Source organism: Musca vetustissima, unplaced genomic scaffold, assembly GCF_032173495.1.
Source record: "Musca vetustissima isolate MV318-11 ecotype Yass unplaced genomic scaffold, APGP_CSIRO_Mvet_v1 utg163365, whole genome shotgun sequence".
Taxonomy (NCBI): Eukaryota; Metazoa; Arthropoda; class Insecta; order Diptera; family Muscidae; genus Musca; species Musca vetustissima.
The window spans coordinates 43,918-52,962 of NW_026884076.1; the positions used below are offsets into that span (position 1 = coordinate 43,918).

The 9,045-nt window shown below is 39.6% G+C and overlaps 2 protein-coding genes across 2 annotated transcripts; both read left to right on the forward strand.

The window, feature by feature from the left end:
- The first annotated feature begins 1,206 nt into the window (after nucleotides 1-1,206).
- Nucleotides 1,207-6,462, forward strand: LOC133331069 (leucine--tRNA ligase, cytoplasmic-like). Its single transcript, XM_061539475.1, has 6 exons — nucleotides 1,207-1,232; nucleotides 2,212-2,350; nucleotides 2,718-3,308; nucleotides 3,376-3,617; nucleotides 3,682-6,188; nucleotides 6,251-6,462. The coding sequence occupies exons 1-6, from the start codon at nucleotides 1,207-1,209 to the stop codon at nucleotides 6,460-6,462; spliced, it is 3,717 nt and encodes a 1,238-aa protein (XP_061395459.1).
- A 987-nt stretch (nucleotides 6,463-7,449) lies between these two features.
- LOC133331070 (trypsin-1-like) lies at nucleotides 7,450-8,294 on the forward strand. The gene is made up of 2 exons (XM_061539476.1): nucleotides 7,450-7,682; nucleotides 7,739-8,294. Exons 1-2 carry the CDS (start codon nucleotides 7,450-7,452, stop codon nucleotides 8,292-8,294), a joined length of 789 nt encoding a protein of 262 aa, XP_061395460.1.
- The last annotated feature ends 751 nt before the right edge of the window (nucleotides 8,295-9,045 follow it).

Here is a 9,045-nt window from a genome sequence, read left to right on the forward strand (position 1 = left end):
ACGTATCGTGCACAGCTACCCTAAAAATAACGGAAATATTCCATATGAATACTCAAACGTAAGTGTGACGTAAAGTATGTAGTCACAATCGGAGATGCCAACACACAAAACATAAAAAAAATCACCAAATGATATTGGATACACAATAATAATATTTGAGGTTCCAAGGAGAGGGAGGTAATACGAGTATATAGTGGAAAAATATTCAAAGGTAGGAAGATTTGTTACCCAATAACAAATTACTCCCTCTGAAAAGTGAGAAAAAGAACGGCTGGGTATACAAAAAACCGGAGAAGTGTAGAGAGGCCAATTGAAATTACTAGGGGAGAAGATTACTACACATTCAGATTGAAGTATAAGAAATCGGAAGCGGTAAATTAGTATAGACCAAAGCTCTATAACATTCACCCTAAAACATAAAAAAACTAGCTACTACTTTGATAATAAGGACCCTGAATGTATAACCTCAAAATCGATCTATCTTGCTGACAATCTCAATGCGTACATCTACAACAATGATTGCAATCGGTAGAATAGAAGCAACCACCACCAGAACCAGAATAGACACTTGACCTATCGAAGGTCTATGATACCGTCAACCAAGCGAAGCTGTTCGAAAATATAGTAAAGACAAATCTTCGACCGTGTTTGAAACGTTAGATAATCAACTATATGTGTGGACGCCAGTCGTATGTGGAATTCAGAAACAGGAAGTCTAAACCCTGTAGAGTGAAACAGGGAGTTCCCCAAGGAGGAGTGATATCTCCGGAACTATTCAACCTCTACATTTCTGATATTCCACAACCACCGTACGGCATAGAGATCGTAATGTATGCTGATGATTGTACGATCATGGATCGGGTCCCATTATTGATGACATATGTGAGAGGTTAAATTTCTACATAGCCGATCTGGTTAAAATATTCCATCTGAAAATATCCGCCACAAAATCAACAGCCACACTGTTCACCACATGGACGGTTGAAATGAAGCTTCCACTGAACATAATGGTCGATGGAGAACTGATTTCGACCACCAACAACCCCAAGATACTGGGAGTAACGTTCGACAGCCTTCGTCACTCTTTATGCGATAAGTTTAGAAGTAGGAACAAGGTCCTCAAGTCGCTTACCGGCAGCACTTGGGGCGCTGACAAAGAAACCTTGTTGACCTCTTACAAATCAATAGGCCGGTCAGTGGTAAGCTATGCGGTGCCAGTGTGGTTCGCGAATGTAAGTGATACGCAGTGGGAGAATATCAAAACCTGCCAGAATGCTGCTCTGAGAAGTGCAACAGGGCGTCTCCTCATGACTCCAGTGGAACATCTTCATGAGGAGATGAAGATCTTACCCGTCCATCGACACAATTACACGTTGTCGATGCAGTACTTGCTTGGATTCTATCGTCGGGAACACCCCTGGTATAGTCTTATGGACAGGACTCCCCCCCAGACACGTCAAGAAAATCTTCATGATCTAGAGAGAGAGAGAGGTCGAAAGGTATAAGCGTGAACCCCTAGATCAAGGAGACTATGGACGCAACCCGTTCAAGTTGCAACATTCTTGAATTTGGAGGTAGAGGAAGCAGAACCAGTCATTGAATGACCCACCGCATGTATTCTGTTGCTACAACAACAACAAGAATCTATGGAGGATCCAACCGTTAAAAATCCGAATTTAATGAGGTGGAAAACTGCTGGTAAAGTGAGGATGGAGAGGAGGTGGAAACGATCGGGCATCTAGCCATCCAAAGACCCATGCAGTAGGCACCTAATGTTTAGTGGATATGAAATAAAATCTTTAACATTTTTCCGATATAGGACAAAACATCATTTATAGCTCTGCCAAAAACTTGTCACGGTTGAGCTACCAGCCCTAACCTTTCTATTCTCATTGACACTTTTTATTTTCTTAATTCCTTTCTTTTATGATCAAATTCTTTTCCATCGCCCTAAACGGCGACAAAGCCTTGGTACTCACCCGAACTTTAGCGTTACCTTTAGTAATATCTGAAAGAATAAAAATGATATTCTACGAGTCTGGAATATTGTTTTTTTTTAATATATTTGAATCTGGACTTTAATCATTTCAATAAACATTTATGGTTACATCTTCTATTTATTTATTTTATACTCCTATTTTTATTATTATTTAGGTATTAAATTACATTATTATTTACTTATTTCAATAATCATATCTCCAAAATCTTCAGATGTGAATTTTTGAATATGATCATTAAAGTTTCACGATTTTTTACGCATCAGAGAGATAAACGATTGTTTGGTGTACTCAACAACGCTGAGACGCCCAATGCAAACCGTTACTATTGTGTTTTGCCTCTTAGCCGTTTAGTAACTGGAAAAAGCTGCCGCCGTCAACAGAACCGTTCCCACTCTGTATTCTGCTTTACATCCATCTGTTGTTGGCCGGACAACACGTTGCACTTTTATTACTAAGATTTTTTGGTTTTATTTAGTGTAATTAATAAAAAAATATTATAAACTACGACAACAACCGTTAATAACAATATTCGGTTATAAAAATGGTGAGTAACAACACATTCCACCGGAGAAAGTCGTTGAGGGATTGAGTCATAGAGCAACGTGCTAAATTGAGCTTTAGCTTTGTACCCGGCTCATGATGGTCCCATTTCTACGAATCTGATGCAATAAATTCTAAATTTATGAATAATAATTTGAATCGATTTCTCCCCTCTAGGCTGCTGTCGAACGTAAAGGTACCTTTAAGGTAGAATATTTACAAAAAATCGAAGAGGAAGTGCAACAACGATGGGAAAAGGAACATTTGCATGAAACAGATGCTCCCTTGGAGCCAAGGAAATCGTTGGATGAAAAGTTTATGGTCACCTTTCCCTTCCCCTATATGAATGGACGTTTGCATTTGGGTCACACCTTTTCGCTGTCCAAAGCTGAGTATGCCATACGTTATCATCGCCTGAAGGGTAAACGTGTACTCTGGCCATTTGGTTTCCATTGTACCGGTATGCCGATCAAGGCATGTGCCGATAAATTGAAACGGGAAATGGAAGATTTTGGTTATCCACCACAATTTCCTGCCGTCAAGGAGGAAGCGGCAGTTGTGGAAGTTCAAGCTGAGGTGCCTAAGGATAAATCGAAGGGTAAGAAGAGTAAGGCTGTGGCCAAAACCGGTTCGGCCAAATATCAATGGCAAATTATGCAAAGTTTGGGTCTAAAGGATGAGGAGATTAAGGAGTTTGCTCATGCCGAACATTGGCTGAACTATTTCCCTCCATTGGCTGTGAAGGATTTGAAGAGGATTGGTGTGCATGTAAGAAAAAATATTCACTTCTTTGTATTAGTAATATTAATAATATCCTTTGCTTACTCTTCTCCAGGTGGATTGGCGCCGCACCTTCATTACCACAGATGTAAATCCATTCTTCGATTCCTTTGTTCGTTGGCAATTTGTCCATTTAAAAAATCGTGGTAAGGTTATGTATGGCAAACGTTATACAATTTACTCACCTAAGGATGGACAACCCTGTATGGATCATGATCGTTCGACGGGTGAAGGTGTGGGTCCCCAGGAATATACCTTAATTAAAATGAAGGTATTGGAAAACAAAGGAAAATTGAGGTAATGATTTTTTCACATTTTCCCCTATTGAAACCCACCAGCAAAAGACAAATTTATTTTATAGTTCTATTAAGGCTCCCGTTTATTTGGTGGCTGCCACTTTGAGGCCTGAAACCATGTATGGTCAAACCAATTGCTGGCTGCATCCCGATATCAAATACATTGCCTGGAAGACAACACGCAATGATGAAGTTTGGGTAAGCACCCGCCGTGCTGCCCGCAACATGTCCTACCAAGGCTTTACCGCTGTTGAGGGTCAAGTAGAAGAGCTTCTTGAATTGACAGGTCAAGATTTGCTAGGCACTCCTCTCTCTTCCCCCTTGACCAGTCACAAAGTTATTTACACGTTACCCATGTTGTCGATCAAGGAAGATAAGGGTACCGGTGTTGTTACCTCTGTCCCCTCCGACTCTCCCGATGATTATGCCGCCTTGCTGGATTTACAAAAGAAGGAGGCATTCCGTCAAAAATATGGTCTTACCGATGAAATGGTTGTACCCTATGAACCCATCCCAATCATTGAGGTCCCCACTTTGGGTAACTTGTGTGCCAAATTTGCCTACGAGAAATTTAAGATTCAGTCTCAAAATGACAAGGATAAATTGGTGGAAGCCAAGGAATTGTGTTACCTTAAAGGTTTCTATGATGGCGTAATGTTGGTGGGCGATTTCAAGGGCAAAAAGGTACAGGATGTGAAAAAGGATTTGCAAAAGCAATTGGTCAACGCCAAAGAGGCTGATATCTACTATGAACCGGAGAAGACCATTATTTCACGTTCGGGTGATCAATGTGTTGTCGCCCTCTGCAATCAATGGTATTTGAATTATGGCGAAACCGAGTGGCAAGGACAAGCTAAGAAAATTTTGTCACAAATGGAAACATTCCACGAAGAGGCTAGAAATAATTTCGAACACTGCCTTGGATGGTTGCATGAATATGCTTGCTCGCGTACTTATGGTTTGGGTACCAAATTGCCTTGGGATGAACAGTGGTTGATTGAATCTTTGTCCGACTCCACCATCTACATGGCCTTCTACACCGTGGTTCATCTATTGCAAGGTGGTTCTTTCCGTGGTGAAAAACCCAGCCCCTTGGGCATTATGGCCGAGGAGATGACCTCCGCTGTGTGGGATTACATTTTCTTTAAGGAAACTCCCTATCCCCACAACTGTGGCATTCAAAAGGAAAAACTGGACATTTTGAGACGTGAATTTGAATACTGGTACCCCATGGATTTGAGAGTATCAGGCAAGGATTTGATACAAAACCATTTGACTTTTATGCTCTACAATCATGCCGCCATGTGGCCTAAGGATGAAACCAAATGGCCCAAAGGTGTGCGTGTCAATGGTCATTTACTTTTGAATTCCGCAAAAATGTCCAAGTCCGATGGTAACTTTTTGACTCTACACGAAGCTGTGGACAAGTTTTCTGCTGATGGCATGCGTCTGTGTTTGGCTGATGCTGGTGACAGTGTGGAAGATGCCAACTTTGTTGAAGCCACCGCTGATGCTGGTATTTTGCGTCTCTACACTTTCATTGAATGGGTTAAGGAGATGATTGCTGCCCGCCCTGCCATGCGTAAAGATGCGCACCACACCTTCAACGACAAGGTGTTCATTAGTGAAATGAACTTGAAGACAAAACAGACGGATGAATTCTATAAGAAAATGTTATTCAAGGAAGCCCTGCGTTCCGGGTTCTATGAATTGCAATTGACCCGTGACAAGTATCGTGAATTGTGTGGTGCCCAAGGAATGCATGCCGATTTGGTCTTTGAATTCATTCGCCGTCAAGCTTTGCTTATGGCACCCATCTGTCCTCATGTTGCTGAACATGTTTGGGGTCTATTGGGTAATAAGCAATCCATACTCCTAGCCAGCTGGCCTGAAGTTGGTCCCATCAATGAAACGGACATTATGTGTTCTGAATATCTGATGGAAGCAGCCCATGCATTCCGTTTGAATTTGAAAAATTTGCTGCAAGTCAAGGGCAAGGGTGGCAAAGAAAAGGCCGTTGATCCAACATCAGCTAAACCCAATCGTGCTGTTGCCTGGGTTGCCAAAACCTATCCACCATGGCAATCGTGTGTATTGAATACTATGCGTGAATTGTATACTGCCAACAACAACTGCCTGCCGGATAACAAACTGATTTCCACTACCCTAGGACAAAAGGAAATCCTTAAGAAATATATGAAACGTGTTATGCCATTCGCCCAGATGATCCGCGAAAAGGTTGAAAGTGGTAAAGGTTTGGCTGCCATGGCAGTGTCCTTGGAATTCGATGAACGACAGGTGCTTCTAGACAATTTAGATTATTTGAAGAATACCTTAGATATTGAGGCTTTGGAAATTAAATATACCGATGATCCTGCCGCTCCTGAAAAGACACGCGAGGAAGTAAGGCCTGGAAATCCGTTTATAACATTTACCGTGGCGCCACATGTACCGGTGGTGTTTACCAATCCCGTTGAAAGGTCAGGGTTGTTCCAAGTAAATGCCGTGGTCTCAGAGGGTGAAACGACAAAGACCTTAAAAGAAAAACTGGCTAAGATTTTGGGCTTTAAGGGTAAGTCAAGCATTTTTTCTTTTCATTTTTTAAATTTTAATTGTATTTCATTTCCAATTTAGCTGATTTATCAACCTTGAAAATCTGGCGTTATGATGACCCTGTTATGGGCCATCGTAAAATGCCCGAATTCCAGGATTACAAAACTGGCAAATCTCTATTGACTGAAGGCTCTCTGGTGGTCGATGTTGAGAAACAAAGTATTACTTTGATTGAAGAGGGAAGTGGTGCTTCCATACCTGTAGGCCGCCACTTTATTTATGTTGTAGAGTAAAATATGGCGTTTTTTACGGTACCCTTTATTTTAAACATTACTTACAAATTATTTTCTTTTTATTTATATGAAGAATAAAATCAGGAACTGTATGCAAAGCATAATTGGTTAACGAAATGAAAAAATAATTAAAGAAACAACGAACGAATGTTTTTTATTCAATCATTCAGAGGTCAACGTGGGAACATAGCTTCGGGAAGCCAAGAGAAAAATATTCTTTTAAAAATCTACGCCTTGATAGCCTTGGGAAGTCATGAGAAAAATATTCTTTTAAAAATCTACGCCTTGATAGCCTTGGGAAGTCATGAGAAAAATATTCTTTTAAAAATCTACGCCTTGATAGCCTTGGGAAGTCATGAGAAAAATATTCTTTTAAAAATCTACGCCTTGATAGCCTTGGGAAGTCATTAGAAAAATATTCTTTTAAAAATCTACGCCTTGGGAAGCCTTGAGGAAAATATTCTTTTAAAAATCTACGCCTTGGGAAGCCTTGAGGAAAATATTCTTTTAAAAATCTACGCCTTGGGAAGCCTTGAGGAAAATATTCTTTTAAAAATCTACGCCTTGGGAAGCCATGAGAAAAATATTCTTTTAAAAATCTACGCCTTGGGAAGCCATGAGAACCTTTAATTGAAAGAAATTACCGGTTATAGTTCTCATGGTGTTTGATAGTTTCCCACTAAACTTGACACAATTATCGAGCGGTTAGATAATTATTGTGTTAAGTACCGTTAGGGTCTATTGGTGCAACAATCGCATTTGCTAAACATACAACAAAAATTTAAAGTAAATAAATGCGGGTGGTGCCAAGCGGAACTGCAATGAAAGTCGGGTATTTTTTATCTGTATGAGGTTAGAGCTGCAATGAAACATGAATTCGATTAAATTGAATCATTTGTATAAATTCCATTGCGGATTTGGGTTAAAACAACAGTACCAATTCACCACATTCGAAGAAAAGAACTAACTAAAGAAATAATTTCCACAATGAACATGTTAATGGTAACATTATCGGTATTATCCCTAATGGGTGTCCGGGGTAGAGTTTTGGAGCAAAAGGATATTGAAGGTATACCACGTTTGGATGGTCGCATTGTTGGTGGTCATCGCATTAATATCAAAGAGGCACCTCATCAAGTATCACTGCAAACATCTTCGCACTTTTGTGGTGGTTCCATTATCTCGAAGCAGTGGATTTTGACCGCGGCCCACTGTACTTAGTAAGTTTGGAAGATATAAAAAAAAAAACAAAATAAATATTTAATTTATATTGCAGTGGTAAAACTGCTGATCGTCTCAAGGTACGCTTGGGTACCTCCGAATATGCACGAGGCGGAGAACTCATAGATGTTGCAGAAATTGTTCAACATGAAAAATTCAATACCTCCAATGTGGACTATGATTATTCGCTGTTGAAATTATCGCGTGAAATTGAATTCGATGAAACGAAACAAGCCGCCAAGCTACCAGAAACCAAAGAAGATGTCAAGGAAGGTGATAATTGTAAGGTTACCGGATGGGGTAGCACCAAAAATATATTCGAACGTCGTAATTGGTTGCGACAAACTGAAGTTCCCATTTTCAATCAAGAAGAATGTTCGGAAAAATATCAGAGATTTGGTGGTGTTACGGAACGTATGATTTGTGCCGGCTATACTGAAGGTGGTAAGGATGCCTGCCAGGGTGATTCAGGTGGTCCATTGGTAACGGAAGATGGTGTTTTGGTTGGTGTGGTGTCATGGGGTTATGGTTGCGCTCGTCCCCAATATCCTGGTATTTATTCGAGAGTGTCTTATGTTCGTGATTGGATTCGCACCAACAGTGGTGTTTAAAGCAGATGTTATTTTGGAAAGTAAAAGAATTGAATGGATAAATAAAATTACTTTAAATTTCAACTAGATTAAAAAAATATATTTTTCTCAAGGCTCAACAAGGCTTCCCAAGGCGTAGATTTTTAAAAGAATATTTTTCTCAAGGCTTCAACAACAAGGCTTCCAAGGCGTAGATTTTTAAAAGAATATTTTTCTCAAGGCTTCAACAAGGCTTCCAAGGCGTAGATTTTTAAAGAATAATTTTCTCAAGGCCCAACAAGGCGTAGATTTTTAAAGAATATTTTTCTCAAGGCTCAACAAGGCGAAGATTTTTAAAAGAATATTTTTCTCAAGGCTCAACAAGGCGTATATTTTTAAAAGAATATTTTTCTCAAGGCTCAACAAGGCGTAGATTTTCAAAAGAATATTTTTCTCAAGGCTCAACAAGGCGTAGATTTTTAGAAGAATATTTTTCTCAAGGCTCAACAAGGCGTAGATTTTTAAGATAATATTTTTCTCAAGGCTCAACAAGGCGTAGATTTTTTAAAGAATATTTGTCTCAAGGCTCAACAAGGCGTAGATTTTCAAAAGAATATTTTTCTCAAGGCTCAACAAGGCGTAGATTTTTAAAAGAATATTTTTCTCAAGGCTCAACAAGGCGTAGATTTTTAAAAGAATATTTTTCTCAAGGCTCAACAAGGCGTAGATTTTTAAAAGAATATTTTTCTCAAGACTCAACAAGGCGTAGATTTTTAAAAGAATATTTTTCTCA